The sequence below is a fragment of the Doryrhamphus excisus genome, linkage group LG10 (assembly GCF_037039965.1).
Source record: "Doryrhamphus excisus strain RoL-2023G ecotype Guam linkage group LG10, RoL_Dexc_Guam_v1.1, whole genome shotgun sequence".
Taxonomy (NCBI): domain Eukaryota; kingdom Metazoa; phylum Chordata; class Actinopteri; order Syngnathiformes; family Syngnathidae; genus Doryrhamphus; species Doryrhamphus excisus.
Window position 1 is genome coordinate 2,539,099 of NC_136366.1, and position 17,294 is coordinate 2,556,392.

The 17,294-nt window shown below is 38.0% G+C and overlaps 1 protein-coding gene across 30 annotated transcripts in view; it reads left to right on the forward strand.

The window, feature by feature from the left end:
- Positions 1–14,587, forward strand: part of rims1a (regulating synaptic membrane exocytosis 1a) — a 64,025-nt gene extending 49,438 nt beyond the window's left edge. For 19 of the 30 annotated variants that reach the window (XM_058049354.2, XM_058049410.2, XM_058049362.2 and 16 more), the window contains 11 exons: positions 1,475–1,540; positions 3,417–3,520; positions 4,094–4,212; positions 4,540–4,700; positions 4,843–5,057; positions 6,413–6,445; positions 8,262–8,427; positions 8,632–8,744; positions 9,794–9,895; positions 10,037–10,176; positions 11,371–14,587. In XM_058049354.2, the coding sequence (XP_057905337.2) occupies positions 1,475–1,540; positions 3,417–3,520; positions 4,094–4,212; positions 4,540–4,700; positions 4,843–5,057; positions 6,413–6,445; positions 8,262–8,427; positions 8,632–8,744; positions 9,794–9,895; positions 10,037–10,176; positions 11,371–11,589 (1,438 nt within the window). In that variant the 3' untranslated portion in view covers positions 11,590–14,587. The remainder of the gene's footprint in view (positions 1–1,474; positions 1,541–3,416; positions 3,521–4,093; positions 4,213–4,539; positions 4,701–4,842; positions 5,058–6,412; positions 6,446–8,261; positions 8,428–8,631; positions 8,745–9,793; positions 9,896–10,036; positions 10,177–11,370) is intronic. The other 11 variants (XM_058049370.2, XM_078793850.1, XM_078793852.1 and 8 more) reach the window with 3 other exon arrangements.
- The last annotated feature ends 2,707 nt before the right edge of the window (positions 14,588–17,294 follow it).

A 17,294-nucleotide genomic window follows, 5' to 3' on the forward strand; every position in this document is an offset into this window, starting at 1 on the left:
CTTTATTATGCATATATATGTGTGGTCTAAATAAATAGAAAGAAAAATGAATTTAAAAAAAAAGTGGATATTCTTAGAACTCATTTTGCAACTCCTAATGCGGAAGTAAAATTTGCTGAATTTAAGGATGGAAATGTGAATTCAAATTAAGCTACGTAGTGTCTTTGAATGCAACCCCCATTGCCCATAATAACGCAGTTAAAGTGGATTCAAACTGTAAATATGACCACACTTCAGACATAGTTCCGAATGGTGATTAGTCAGGATTAATTAGTTAGAAAACTGTGATAAGGCTGATTAAAAATCATAATAATTTGACAGCGCTCGTTATTTATGTCTTAAAGGTCTCATTTCCTGTTATGATGTAAAGCTATATTGGGTAATACAAGTGTAAGGGTGACTATAGGGGTGTTATTTCATGTTGAGGGCTCTCCTAATATTTAAAAAAACGTTTTTAAAACAGGTTTCTAAGCTCTAACTACAACTAAATTCAATTTATAAATAAGGAATCCTACTTTGCAGAAATTCGGCAATCACGGTCTGGTCTGGAACCACTTAAATGTAAATCACACTCACTCACACGCTCACAGGTTAAGAATAAATATGCTCATTTACTGTAATTGAGTTTATTTTACATATGAAGCTACAGCCAATGAAACTTAATTCCCTGCAAAATTAGCCGTGGAGATCTCCTGTAGGGCACCTGTTGCTGCGAACTTGAACAAATAGAATGAAATTGCACAATGATGCCCTTCTTGGGTATCTATCCGTCACTTAGCTTCCATTGCTGGTACTTTGCGGTTTTGAATATCTTTCACACAGTGAGAGTGACTGTGGCCCACAAAGTGGAACTTGTCCCAATAAAAGACAAGTTGTCCACAATTTGTCACTCACATTGTGTGAGGCTTTTGCTTCCAGGCTTGTTTCTCCTCTCTTTGCTTAGATTTGTAGCGATGGTTTGTGTTGCTGGTTGTCAGTATAGTGTTGACGTTTTGTCTCGCTGGTTTTGTATTGTTTCCTCCCTTGTTGACCTTCAGGCTGTGCTCCTTCTGAACTTGTGGTAGTTTGGACTGCTTTTGGTCCAGAGCTTGCCTTGTTGCTTCTTGCAGTGGGAACAATTCTTATGGGAATTGTAGATGCAGCTTCTATGTGCTTTAAACCCCGTTTTTCACCATCTAGTGCTTAGAACTCTTAGTCGCGTGTGTGTGTGTGTGTGTGTGTCGTTCTTAACCTTTTTTGAGTCTGTGGAACTTGAAAAGCAAAAATATTTTGTTCAGGAATCTGCACAAACATACATATTTAATTTTTCATCATAGCCATCACAACATGTTACTTTTTCTACATTGTGAAAATGTAAGCTCAATGACATCACAGTATATCCTCCATCTTTGTCCTCCATCTTGCTTTTTTGTACATTCTCATCCAACATCTATCCATCTTTTTTTCTGGTCTGGTCTCCACCGTCATCCTCCAGGCAGCCTCAGACCTTGGATACGCCTGAATGTCAGACACGTGGCAGGAATCTCTCTGACAACAACAGGTAAGGCATGTACTGAACGCTCAGCACATGTCAAATAGCAGCCATGCACCATGCACCATGCACCATGCACCATGCACCATGCACCATGCACCATGCTAAACCAACCCATGTATACTGTATATGCACAGATTTAAAGAAAAAAATGTATGAACTTTTTCTGTGTATATTATACTTTTTTGCTGTTTATTTTAAAAAGTATTTTTTATTTTTTTTCTCATAACATTATGACTTAATTCTCCTAATATTTGTACTTTTCTATTAATATAATAACACAGGGGTGTTCAAAGTGTGACGTACGGGACATTTACTTTTGTTTTAATCAGTTGTCAGCACATTCTAAAATGTAAAAAAATTCTAAAGTAAGACGTGTGTGCTGTTTTCATTTGTTTGTTCAATTGTTGTTTGAATTTTAGAGTGCAATAAAAAAAATAGCTGTGGGCCGTAAAGCTGTACTTTGGTCACCCTTGCCAGCCATCTTGATTGAACAGAACAGTAAACATCCTTTAGTGTGCGACATGTCAAATTTCTTGTTTCGTTATTTGAGTTCTGTGTCATTCATTTGTTTTCTGTTATTTTTGCCTGCTGTCTGTGCACAGCCACAGAGTCATATGTGAGTAAATCCACGTTTCATCTTAAGGGGCTCCTGTGACCTTTCGGGAAAGGGATTCCTCCCTCCATCCCCAGTGATACTTGTTTTATTTATTGTGGATACTACCAGAAATATGCACACTGCCTTTTACTGTGTGTCATTTGTTATTTTTGTGAAACATGTCTGCCCCAAGGCGTGTCATTTAGTTGGTGTGTTTATTGCGTATGTGTTGTGTGAGCAAGTACTTTATGTGTCACCTGAATGGATGTAATAACAGGAGCTATTTGCTCAGTGTTTCATATGTTGAACTGTTGCAGATAGTTTTTCCACTACTGCTTTGTGTTAAAAATACTGTGTGTTCAATATTCAGGCTGACTTCAAATACAGTAGATCCCCACTTTTCGTACAGGTTCCATTCATCAAAATCAGTCATTGATACGTATGCCCGTAAAAGGTCATTTTTTTCACACACTGTTTGGAATTATAGTATCCTTTGTTCATCTCGGTTAATTCATTCCACACAAATCTTTTGTGAAGTAGGATTACTTATTTATGAATAGAATTTTTTTCTAAACCTCTTTTTGCGACCTTCTAAACCATCATTAAAGCCCTCTAGAGAGGAAATAACATCCCTATAGTCACCTTTACACTCATTGTGAGAGAAAACAAGGCACAGATAACCTGTTTACCACTTTCCAAATACACTTGAACATGATTAGAGCTCACTAGACATGAAATAACACCCCTATAGTCACCTTTACACTCCTGTTTCCCAATATAGTAGACACAATAAGATCCAGTGTGTGTTAGCTTGGCCTTGAATAATTATATTAGGGATTATTGTGCCTGTTGTGGGATCACTCAAACCTACAATAAAAGCATTTCTAGTGTGTCATGTCACGGAATTACTGTATTCCCGATTTAGGATGAATTTGATGTGTTTTGTGCTTTTGGAGATTTTATTGCAATAAATTGTTATTATTACTATTAATTAATATTACTATTTGGACCAAAAATCAGTGAACTTGCAGGGATGCTACATCAAAATATACAGGGATGTGCTGTATTTCAGTTTTCACCCACAGGTCCTTGGGAGTGTGTGTGTGTGTGTGTGACAGAGAGATGTTTTGGGTATATGTACAGAATTGTTTTGTGTGCTCTTTACAATCAATGTAGTTGAAATACAGCTTTACTCCGTGAATATGTTTGATTCAATCGTCTCTCCATATTTTGTCTTCTTCTTACATGATCTCTTGGTCTGTCTGTTCCCTTCGTACGTAATACCAGGGGTCACCATCAAGGTACATCTCTAACCTCAGTGACGTCTTCGTCGGCTCGCAAAGTGAGGCAGCTCCCCCAGCTTCCCCCCAAGAGCAACAGTGTAGAGCAAGGTACGTGTTCATTGGACCACGATGTACATATGTCTCAGGGTGAAGACTTTTTAGAGTTAAAAAAAGAAAGGTGCCGTATTTTCAGGCTGGAAATGGCACAAAAATGGCTTATTTGTTCATTTATTCCATGAAAAACTACAGAGTCAACCTCGAGCACTGAATCCCAGAAGGAGAAGAGAAAAGTGTGTCAAGTTATAGCCTCAACATTCGTCAATCAAAAAAGACCGTAATGCTCAGATTGGATTTTTCAGTCATAATAGGAAATACTGTGTTAGTACATATAATAACAATAGAACAGACCATAGTCAACCATGATGGAAGGATGCGATGGATAGAGTCAACTGGTTACATCAAAGACGGGCAACAGAATTTGTTTCTATGTATTAGCAAGCTGCTAACAAGGATTTTTGTGATAAAAAGACATTAAGAACACAATCGGACTCACTAGACCTAATCTTGTGTACCATCTCATTTCGTGGACTCATGTCTTGTCACACCCGTACTGGCTACTACACTTCATTCTCTTTGTGGTATATGAAACATTTTTTTTTTTTAATGTTGTCTTTTTTCCAGCCCTGGTAGCAGAGGAGCGCGTCCGTCAACTCCAGATGAGGGTTCATTCTAACCGGATGTCAGCTGCCAGTACCTCCAGCCAGCAGGACCTGGATAGAGCTCTCAAGAGCAAACGGGAGGTCAGTTTCAAATTCTTTATTATTCAAATTATTTATGTCTTAAATTGCTTGTTGTTTCTAATTATGTCTACTATATTGGTTACTGCGAGTACAAAGGTGACTATAGGGGTGTTATTTAATGTCTAGAGGTCTCTAGAGTAATTTTTTAAATGTATTTAGAAGACCGTTTTTTTAGGTTTTCTATGTCACTACAAAAATATTTGTTTTCTAAAAAAAAATTTTAGATTTATGAGAAATTAATCAATTAATCGCAATAAAGAAGGCATCACTGTATAATTAAAGTCATTTTCCCAACACTGCTAATCTGTAATTGCTTGTTTCCTGCAGCTCTACAAGGACCACAGGACGAGCAGCGAGAATGCTTCCCATAAGTCTTCAGACAGTGATGTCAGCGACGTGTCAGCCATCTCTCGAACCAGCAGTGCCTCTCGCATCAGTAGCACCAGCTACATGTCCATCCAGTCGGAGAGACCCCGAGGACGTTTCAGGTGCGTACATCACATTTACTGTATCGCAAATACTGTTTTCAAGCAGTTAGGTGTCTCTCTTACAAAGACCCTCCTGTGTGACTGGATCGATATTGGAGCGATATGAAATAACGGTATTGATTTTGTGAAAATGAATGATTAGTCGAGCCATGCGTGCGACGGGCCGCCACATAATGAAGAGCACCAGTGTGAGCGGCGAGATCTACGGCATGGAGCACGCAGATGGCAGCCAATCCGACACCGCCCTCGGGAGTTTGGGAAACGGGATCAAAAAGCGTCGCTCGAGCCTCAGCCAACGTGTTGTTCCCATCCTGACATCGAGACGCAGTCGGAGTACCTCGCAGCTCAGCCAGACAGGTCAGATATGATCTTTAAAAAATCCAGGACGGTAAGAAGGAATCACTACGACACATAATATTTCTCGGTGGAGTTTTAAAAAGAACACAGTATTCTATGTAGTACGGAATTGCAATGTACTAATAATTGTTTAATACATTGTTGATATTCCCTCGTAATGTGTTTGGCATCATTTCATCCATCTGTCAGCAAATCCAATATAAATCTTAAAGGTCCAGAAAGACATTTTTCAATTAATTAAAGGCTCATTTATTATTGGGGGCAGGATACAAACAAATCAATCTCCGCCTATTATGGGCCACTAACCTAGAAGATGTCCTTACTAATCTTCCTTCACTATTAACTACAAAACAATGAGTGTTAGTTCTTGTTTTACATCTTCTAACGTTTGGTAGTTGTGAACGTGCCCCCATTAATTATCAATACAGTAAAGAAGTAGCCTTGTTTAGCACAAGGCTCTTCCAGGAAGTGAGCATTAGGAGGCAGGCCCAGTAAAAAAGGTCCTCAAGGATCTTGCCACCACTCCTGAATGGAGCAGCTCTGTAGAAGATGTGTCATCTGGGAGAAACTTGGAGCACCTTCGTAGGGGGGTGTTCAGTTGATAGGAGTCCTCTATGAAGGAGTCCAGTGTTGGGCACGTTACTATATATAAGTATGTTCCATGTCTGGAGAATGTGTATTTACGGCTAAGACGAGCAACGTTAAAAAAAACCCACTGTCACTGGACACTGTAAAACCTTCCTTTTCTTCCGGTCTAAGTAATTTTCTCATCATTGGAAGAATTTATACCGGTATACCGGTACATCAAATATATCACCCAACCCTAGTTTCCACCTAATTTTGGTATATTTTCCCAAAGTGCGAAGCAGTTATACATCAATAGAGCACTTCTATTGCATCTTCCATTGTCAGTCACATAGAGATATTAAAGCCCGGGTCACAACCATAAATACGATTTATTGGCCGTGGGATTTTTGCCGTTGTCCAAACCGTTTTGTTCGCGGAGAACATAGTTGTTACATAGTTGAACATAAGACACACTTTGGATGTACAGACGATGCACAAAGACGTACAAAGTGCATAAGTTTGTCTTGCAACCTGAAAAAAAAAACCGGAAGCACCCGTAAAGGTCTTTTGACATGACAAAGAAACTGTGCGGCCAGTCTACGGCTCCACAATCAGGACACAAACGTCACGTTGCTTAGCTTAGGACCGGTTGTGACCTCGTCTTTAAGGTCATGTGTACAGTACGTATGTGTAAGATTATTACACATGCAAAGACGTTTTATCTGTGTTTCCAGTGCTTTGGTGTTTGTTGTTTTTCATTGTTTTTGTTGTTATGTGTGTTATTTCAGAGGCGGCGGGTAAGGCAGCAGAGAGACAGAAAGGTAAACCGATAGAAAGACAGTGTAGAATGGACAGAAACAGACCAAAGATAGTCATTATCATTGTCATTATAAACAGACCAATAATCTACATATTAGGATTAAGTTTAAGCATAGATTTAGTCATACGCAGTACCTATACATACAAGTTATGTGCATCAATAGGTAATTATTTTGATATAAGTTGGTAGTTGGTAATGTACTTTGGAAGTAGAACACAACTCATAGATCATGACAGAGAGGAAAAGTAGTTATAGGGTAAGTTCCTGGTACCCCCAGCCCCCTCTTGACCTCTGTCTCCAGCACGCTCCGATCCCCGCCCTCCTCCATCTATGACTGCTGCTTTTAAAGAAGCTCGGAAGTTGGAATATTTCAGACCTCTAACTAGGAAAAGTGAAACTGGATGAACTCTTGAGTTCTTTCATATGAATTTGGGGCAAATCTATGCACCCCAACATTGTTGAAAGTCAGATGTACTAGATACACTAAAAGACGATATATTCATTATTCATCTGTAAAGTGGAACCTCAGAACCTCAAAAATAAGATGTTGCTTCAGTTTGCGTACATTTTCTGGTAAATGTTCAAATATATGTTTTTTTTTTTCAAACCCATGCCTGAGCCCAAAGGGCGTTTTGGGATCCGTTTGGGCGTGTGTGTGCAAGAAAAGGTGATGATGCAACTACACGATAGAAGAGACCATGTTTAGTGTGTGGATATAAGCCATAGAAACGGTCACAAGGTGGCAAAAGTGCATCCTTTCAATGTAATAAATCCCCCACAGCAAGCAGGAAATTAAAAGGCATGGGGGCTAAATTTGCGTCAAAGTGACGTTATACAAAATGTATCTTTTCACAAAAAGCTAAATTTTTTGTTGAACTTACTTATGTTCTACCACTAGTTACTAAAGAATGAAAAAAAAAGGTAGAAACAAACTTGACTAAAGAAGAGAATTTAATCTTTCATTTAGTAGGTACTATGTAATGGTAATGGTAATGGTAATGGTAATGGTTTTATTTCATTTGAACATGCATAATCAGTTCCCAGTTCCACATGTCCAAAAGGAGTAGGAAGAAGCAAAGCTTATTAAATCTTTTTAAGGTTTTTTGGGTTTTTTTTTTTAAAATAATGTACCTCATCCGTCGATAGCAAATGTTACTTTTTGAAAAGACAGTGAATGAGTTAACGACATGCCACGACATGCACCATATTGTACGTTAACTGGAAAATGTACACAATCTGAGGCAAAATTGTGGTGAAAGAAAATATTTGATGTTAACCAAAAACCACACTAACCGGGGCGTATGCTAACCAAGGTTGCTATTGACTGTGCTTTCATTTGAGGTCTCTTGTAAGCTGACTTCCCAGTAATCTTAAATGCAGTATTGAATGTGGTTCAGTTCTTAAAGAAGGCAGAAAAATCACTAGTTAGACATCTGCATTGTTGGCCTTTCCTGTTTATTCACTAGTGGTGGAATATCTGATTTGAACTTTTAACAGCGAGTTTTTCGAAAGATCTGAATCCCTCATCTTTGTTTGGATGATCATTGCATGATTTCTATTTACCCTGAAATATGACCTTTTAAACATAGAACTAAATATCCCATGGTAATGGGGACTCGTCACAGTGACATGTTTCCAATTCACATGCTAAGGATGATTTGTTCACATGTATTGTGATGCTATCAAGCTTGTCAGACACTCTTTGAAATCTACACAAATTTGAAAAATGTCATGTCATGTCTGATAACTGATAATATCCTCAGCGAAACAGTTTGAGCAAGATCAAACCCAAAACTGAAATATCTTGTTTGCCACAGAATCCTCAGCAGGTAAGAAGGCGTCGAAGGCCGGAAGCAGCAGCATCCAAAGGAGCGTGGAGACAGGCAGAGCGGTGGAGTACCCACGAGGGGGGTCAGCCATGAACCGACAGGCCAGTAGAGAATCTACTGATGGCAGCATGAACAGCTACAGCTCTGAGGGAAAGTAAGTACATGCTAGCTAGTTCCATCCTATGCAATATACGCTATCTTCAGGTTTGGAGAACAGAAGAGGTGGCTAATTATTTAGACAAGATGGGGTACCGTTTTGTGTGTACAAGAATCCTTGCAGCTGTGGATGGGCAACTATGAGTGTGATGTACCGTACTGGGTTTCCGTGTCTCTTATTGTGTGTGGGTGTGTGTTCCAGTTTGATCTTCTCAGGGATGAGGTTGGGTGCCGACAGCCAGTTCAGTGACTTTCTGGATGGCTTAGGCCCCGGTCAGCTGGTGGGCCGCCAAACACTGGCAACACCTGCAATGGGTGAGTGTTGACTCATAGATGCTAACAGCTCACAGCTAAGAGGTTATACACTTATATATGAAGAATAAAGAATAAAATGCATCTCAGCTTTTTGCTCTTTTTTCCAATTTTTGCTGTTTATATTTTATTTTTCAAACTATTTCAACTTTCTTCCTAAATCAAATTTTTCTACTAATATTATTACTTTTATTATTATTTAATTATTTATAATTGTATTATTTATATATTATTATTTTTTATTTTTGTTATTTACATTTATTTATTTTATTATTATTTATTATTTTTATTTATTTATTTTTAATTATTATTATTTTTATTTTTGTTATTTACATTTATTTGTTTTATTATTATTTATTATTTTTATTTATTTATTTTTAATTATTATTTTTTTATTATTATTATGACTAATATTATGAATATTTCACTTTATTCCCATACTTTCCCCAACCTAATTTTCAAAAAATTACACATTTATTTTGGTTTGCTTGTCTCTTATAATATTTTTTTCTTTAATATTTCAAATGTACTACTGCTACTACTACTACTACTACTACTACTATTATCAATCAACTAATTACATTAGTTGATTAAATGTATTCGCGTACAATTGTGACTTTCTAGAATACTACTATTTTGTCTTAGTACTTTGACTTCTGAATTGAATTCTTGTAATATTAATTTTAACTTTTCCCCAAACCTAATATCGTATTAGTTGTTTTGTTTTTGTAATGATGATATTTCAGCTTTATGCAACTAAAATGACTTTAAAAATTCATATTTTTATTCTATTCTCATAAAAGTACTGTTGATTCTTTCCATTTTTATTGTTATTATTATTTTTTGGGGTTTTGTTTTTTAGTTTTTTGTTAAATTACATGTGCCTTGACCCAATACAAAAACCCGCACACCACAAATGGCCTGTGGGCTGCACTTTGGACACCCCTGGAATAGGTCATCTATTAAATATTAAGCATGATATGATAATTACATCTAAATACTTGCAACTGTACTTCACCTGATTTTTTTGTGTGATTTTCCCTCATATACAGGCGATGTTCAAATTGGTTTGATGGATAAGAAAGGCCAGTTGGAGGTGGAGGTGATCAGGGCACGAGGCCTTACCTCCAAACCGGGTTCCAAATCCCTCCCAGGTAACAAATTTCCTTTGTCATTTCTTCCTTTTTGCATCTCCCTCACTTTACACATCACAATACCCAAAGTGGGTTTTCCATTCTTTCACCCCTTTAGTGCCTAATTGTATAATCCCTTTAACGCCATCACTGCATTCGCAGCTCCCTACGTCAAGGTGTACCTCCTGGATAATGGAAATTGTAAAGCCAAAAAGAAAACCAAGATTGCACGAAAGACCCTGGAGCCTCTGTACCAGCAGCATCTGCTCTTTGAAGAGAGTCCTCAGGGCAAGGTGCTTCAGGTAATCTCCCGTGTGTGTGTTTGTCCGTGTATGACAGACATACCAAAAGTGGATAATAATGGTATTAATACAAAAAAGTTGTAGTTTCTTTCAGAAATGTGTTTTTCTTAAGAGGTCGGATTTTTTTGTGTCGAAGTATTGTGTATTTACCTCCTGTGTGACCTGTGTGTGAATGTGGGAGGAAACTGGAGTACCCGGAGAAACATGCAAACTCCACCCAGAGATGGCCGAGGGTGGAATTGAACTCGGGTCTCCTCGCTGCAGCCACACATGCATAAAATAATGCTAAATAATTATAAATGATGGATAAAATGGGCAGTCAAGGCTTTGAGGGGGTCCAATTTGGGGGCCTTAGGATCTGGTCTTTACTAATAGCAGTTACATTAAGTGATGTCTGTACATCTCTAATCATTACTATTGTGTGTGATTTAAAAAAGTTATTATTGGATTAGAAATGCATTGAAAATGATTTTATGTTTTAAGAATACTTTAAGGCAGTGGTTCTCAACTGGTCTCATCCTGGGACCCACATTGTGCCATGATCATTTTGCCATGGTGTGACGCCCTTTTATAGACGTATTTTCTTTTTAGTTAAATTACCTTTCAGAGCACAATATTAAAAAGAGCAACTATATTAGACTTTAATGTAAAACATCAACAAAACTACATTAAAATATTTATGTAATTTTCTGATAGTCTGAATTTTTTTTATAAATATAACAAATAAAAATATTTATATTTATTATTATATATAATATATATATTATATTATTTATTTAAATATAAAATATTTATTAAATAAAATTAAATACAGATATTTTAAACTACTAATGTTTTAATGCCATCCATCCATTTTCTATGGTGCTTATCTTCATGCCCTCTTTTTTTGTTTACACTCGAGATAAATATGACTATTGATCTAGAACCATTGGATCATTTCATCTATAACCATTTCAAATGATCAGTATCGGATCGGAATCCCCAAAAAGACAACAGTAAATGCTGAAGTGGCCAGTTGCTTGTGTTTGGGTCTTAATCCAGACCGCCTGTTGAGGACCTCCTTTTTCTTTTCTTTGTTCTACCTGCCTGTGTTTGACTAAAGACCTTCTGATTAGTTGATTAATCAATCAATGTTGCATTTGGGTACTTTTGCCTTTAACGCCACATTCATGACCCTGCCCTTCTCTCTTGTAGGTGATAGTGTGGGGCGACTATGGACGGTTGGACCACAAATGTTTTATGGGTGTAGCACAGATCTTACTGGAGGATTTGGATCTCTCAAGCACGGTCATCGGATGGTACAAACTCTTTCCACCTTCCTCATTGGTGGATCCGACTCTAGCTCCGCTTACACTACTGGCGTCTCAGACATCATTGGACAGCTCAGGACCACCCCCTGGTGTTCGGTCCTAGTGACCGCGATGACACGGACCCTCCAAAATCCCTTCAGTGACAAAATAGAGGAAGTACCTGAAGTACCCAAGTATAAGAAGATGATGTTGGTCAAACAATAAAAGCCAGACAGAGAGACAGTGAACGAGAGAAGGAGAGATAGAACTAGCCAATCAACGCTTCAAAGGAGTCTGACAATCATTTCTCACACCTTCGATTCTTTCTCTATTTGAGCCTTTTGTTTTGCAAGCTTTCTCGTTTTTGTTCCTGAGCTGCCCCACCTTCATGATCGTTTCTCTGTATTGGATTTCTTTCATGTATCTTTTTTTTTTATTTTTACATTTGTGCATCTGATCAACGTCACCTGCACCTGGTAGCTAGGAGTGCTCTGAGTTGGAGTTCCTAAAGGGTCAAACTGATACACCTCCATGCAGACCAATGCCTGCTTGAAATCTCCATTGGAATTGCCAAGTGTAGCTGAGCACGAGGGGCTGCCTGGCATGCTTTGATAAACCTTTTTTAAGTTAGACACACACACACGCACATTCTGATTGCTTGCCTTGTTGTGAGATATGAACGCAAGCACAAGACAGAGAAAGCAAAGGTTTGGATCTTTTTGTGAACAAAAACACCAAATGTATGTGCTTTTTATACTTTACAGTAATCCCTCATAACTTTGCACCATGGATTTCATGGCTTCACTATCACGGGTTTTCAAAAATACCGTATTTTCTGGAGTATAAGTCGCTCCGGAGTATAAGTCGCACAAGTCCAAAAATGCATAATTAGGTAGAAAAAAAACATACATAAGTTGCAGGAACAGCCAACCTATGAAAAAAAGTGTGACTTGTAGTCCGGAAAATATGGTATATATTGAATAATGAATCATGCTGTTTTGCGTTTGAATACGGCCTATTATTAGTAAAAAAAAAAAAAAATCTTCATATTTACGCCAAAATGTAGCATTTTCAAGCATAAAAATGCAGTAAAATACATATATAAAGCATTCAAAAGACCTTATGATATGTAGTAATCTACACTGGTTACTAGGTGTCAGTAATGTTACTGTAACATTCCATGAAACACACGAGCATCAGACTTGCAAACACATTTCATCTTATTTTCAATTTTTATTTCTACTTATGTTATTTAAAAATCGAATTTAAAAGATCATAAACTTGTTTTCTATGCTCTAACTATGACCCTTATCACGTATGACGGTCAGGTCTAGAAGCAAATAATCGCCATGAATGAGGGATTACTGCAGGGGTGTCCAAAGTGTAACGTTGGTTTTTTAACTGGCCCCCAGCACATTAAAAAAAAATACAGTTAAACTAGAAAAAAAATGCAAAAATTGAAACAAAACAGCAGTAATTTTACCAAAAAGTCCAACTAGAATAGCCATAATATAACACGATAGAAATTCTTGCATGGAAGAAGTCATAATTTCATGAGAAATTCTTAGAAAAGACATTTTATTTTAAGAATCATAAGGTTGAAATATAGAAAAACTGTTATTTTCTAAAGTGGTGCTATTATGATAAAAAAAAGAATAAAGTTGCAAATTTTGGAAAATTAGATTGGGACAAATGAGAATAAAGTCAAAATATTACGGGAATAAAGTCATTCCCAGAAAAATAACAAATGTTAGAACATTTGAAAAGAAAACAACAGAATAACTTTATTTAGGAAGGAAAAGTTGATACTAATAATAATATTTAATAATATTTTAAGCTGTTTTTGCTTGTGTCCCATCCATCATTTTTAAGTAGGTAACCTTTGATGAAAAGTTAGGACACCCCTGGATTATTTTATTTAGAATTTTTATTTAGCGTTCTTGCTATCAAATAGCGGCTGCTGTCATGTCAAAATTACCCGACCACCCGGGGGACACCCTGTCCCGACCCCCAAGCTGCATGCACGTCTTTTACTTTCATTTACTTTTAGTTATATTTTTGCTGCTTTTGTTTTTTTTTTAACTCAACGACAAAAGAAATGAACAAATCTTGAAAAAAAAAAAAAAAAAGACAAAAAAGAAAGACGCTACAATGTGTGCTAGTTCCAAATGCGTTTAGGCCGGCTTGTACGTTGCATGTTCTTGTACAGTTTGCTTGTACTGAATATGAATACAAACTGAGAAATCGCCAAGTCGACCCTCACACCCCGACCGATGGGGTGGTGTGACCCCCCCCCCGGCCTCACCTCACCTTCCATTTTGGGTCTCAATATTCATATGGAGAATTGTTCCTTTTTGCCCTTTGCTGTAGTACGGAGCAAACGCTAGCCCCAGCTGATCACCAGGATGGAATTGTAGTGTCAGTTGTGCGTCAGTTTGCCAGGCTCCAGACGGAGATAGAGAATGTGTGTCAAAGAGCTATACGTTATGAGTTGAAATAAATGATAAAGATAGAGATATTTATGAATATATAAATGAGTGTATCTGCACACCTTGTACATAGAAAATCAGGAGAGGTGATGGACAAGACAAACATCAGTGACACACATATTCTTGTGTTTTTTTTATTTTTATTTTTTTTGCTTTGAATGGAATTGTCATGCTTTTGTTGAGCTCTAGCTGCTGAGCGGTTTTGAGCCACAGGGGGGCGCTCGGAGGCCCTATTATTTTTCTTTTCCCAAAAAAAGCAGAAACAGCTGAAGCATTGTTTTTTGTTTTTTTTTTCCACAAGCTCCCCCCTCTTGTTTATTTCTGTAGGTCGGGACTGGACATCTAGAACCAACGAAGAATGAGACTTTGCAGACCTATGTTGCTGATGTTTGTGTTGAAACTCTTGGCAGTGTGGCCGCCTGCCCTTTCCTTTGTCAGTATTACTTGATAAATACTGATTGTTTACAGCCCATGGCTCCCCCGATCCCCCAAACCACGATGCTAGACGAAAGACGGAGAAGTATTCACTGCAACAGTTCTTGTTTGTATAACAGATGTGGCTCTACTGATGTGTATGTTTTATATTCAAGAGTTCATTTTTATTATTTACAAATAAAAGACTGTGCAGAAGAAGAGAGCTGCTCTTTCCAAAGAAAATGTCTCATTATTACCAGTTCCATGCAGCAGGTAATCGTGCAAAGGAAACATCGTTCCAGTTTTCTCTCGGATCCACTTGCTAGAGCACATCTAAAACGCGTGCCGTGGAGGACCAAGACTGCAGGTTTTCGCTCCAACCTGTTCCTCCGGCAGTTGATCTAGTTGATGAGCTCCTTTTCTCGAACTGAACGGGGTGTTGATCATTAAAATCATCTGCTTTAGTGACCGGCTGAAAAGGAAATCTGCAGTGTCCCGGCAGCCCTCCATGGCAGGAGTTTGACACCCCTGCACAAGAGACAATAGCCATGTTTACATGATGAGTTTTTCCTCTTTCCGAATGGAATCTTTCCTCTGACTTTTCCAAAAACAATGGTATACATGGAAAGGAATATTCCAATCTCCTGTCTACATGCGTCGCTATAATCAAACAGAATAGTCAATGGGGCATGCCCAGTAAAACGTAAACATCAACATCACATGATATCGACTGGTTGGGATAGCAGCTGGGTGAACGACACCCGGGATGCCATGGCCGCTCTGTCCCGATGCTGACTGTACTCTCCGGACACGATGGGAGTGACTGCAGACTTACAGGACAAATTCATACGTCATCTTTGGAGTGTGCGCGCGCGTATGTGTGTGTGGTGCGTTTATGATCATCGGTCACTTTAAACACGTGTCTGTGGAACAGTGCTAGCAGTTACTGACAGTTAGTACATTGAGTTGATACACTTCACCTTAGCGGTAGTGGAGCGGAACTCGAACTCATGCTAATCTTCAATTAGCGCATTAAGGGATCAAGTGGAGCTGAAGAAAGAGCAATGTAACATTTCCTGTGTTTCATAAACAATGCAAATAAACTACTGTGCCTTCGAAGCGTGTGTATGAATTGTGAACACAAGAAATGTAAAAAAACAAAAAACGAAAAAAAATTCAGTTGTGTCTTGATTTATCGGGCCAGACTCAGCATATTCGCAGGCCGGCTGAGGCGTCAGGGAAAGGTCAAACTAACAAATGATAAAGCTGAGTAAAAGTGCTGAAGTGCAAAATAAACCGCTAGAGACACAAATCCAACTATATCCATTGGGATTGTCCTAAGTCACAGCACTGGGTTTGAACAAAACACGCACTACTTTAACAGTCAGCTATCGTACGACATCAAATAAAACCTCAAGTCTTCTGAAAAGCGATTTAGCAGCGTCATTTTCTCTCTGGAAACTGGACATTTTGGCCTCAAGTGAAACCACTTCTTCTTCTGTCAGAGAGGATGCGCCCCCTGCTGGCGGCCACAGTCAACACCTGCTCGTGCACCTTTCCTCCACTGTTGTACGGCAACACCACTTGGACAAAATACATGTCCAATTTCCGCCTAAATGTGCCCATAATACTGCCAAAAAGCAAAAATACATTAAATATTCATGGGTGAAATTGAAACACTCACTTTCTTATATGTATCTATGTGAAAAATAAATAAAAATGTACTGTTGTTGTGATGTAAATCGTGGAACTCAGGAATTTGATAATTATCATGCTTACATGTGATTTACAATGGAATTTATACAATAAAGCTCCTATATTTTAATATCACATGTACATGTAGAGCATTTGATGAGTAAAACTTATATTCAAAATCATTTGATAATTTATGATTGACTTTATTTTATTGAAATCACATCATGGGAAAACATTACATTACATTACATTACATGGAAAAAAAATGTGCAATATGTAATTGGTACTTTCTATAAAACACATTTCTATGTATCACAAGTTCAGACATTCTGGTCTACATTTACATGAACATAAAGTGACTTACCGAGCTAAAAAGCGTTAAAGTGCAAAATAAAACATCAAATATAGGCTATAGAATATAGAATACACTGTTAGGTGCAATAAGGTGCAGTTATATGCACGTTCAAGTTCCCATTCTGTGCACAACAACCTACACGAGTCTTCCAGAGGAAGCTGGACTTGACCGAGATGTTTCTTCATCAAGTGTATTCAAATAGCATAAACACATCAATGAGTACTGGAGATAAAATACACAATAAATCATAGAAATAATAGAATATTATTCAATAAAGAATATTAATTTTGCACTCATTCAGCATCACTCCAACAAACAGAACACGATCTTGGTATAGAAATCACAGCTTGTAATGATTCATCTTGGGAGGTGCAGCACGGTGGATGAGTGGTTAGCATGCCTCAATCAGGATCAGACCAGGGTGTCCTCCGCCTCTCGCTCAAAGTCAGCTGGGGTAGGCTCCCTACACCTGACAGGTGAACAATGAAGTTAGATCAAATGTGCTTTTGTTATCATTGGCTTATTTACAATACTTACATCATCATCTTGACAGCGGAGGGGGTGAGATCTTAACCTCACTATTGGAAATAACGTAGGCCTGACGGGCGTAACAGGGCCTAGCTTCATGAACAATTTGTTATGCTCAGAGTCCAATAAAGTTCAATTCTCATTACCTTACGTCTCTTTTCATTGCCCAGTCCAGGTACATTGGAAACATAGTCAAGGAAGTGCCTTTTTAGAACGCATAAAATCCGATTTACGCATATTCCGGATATAAATCCGATATATGCGTAAAATGGACATTTTCCGGTATACACATATAACGGATTTCGCTTATATCGGACAAAACCAGTGGAAACAATTGAATCCGATATA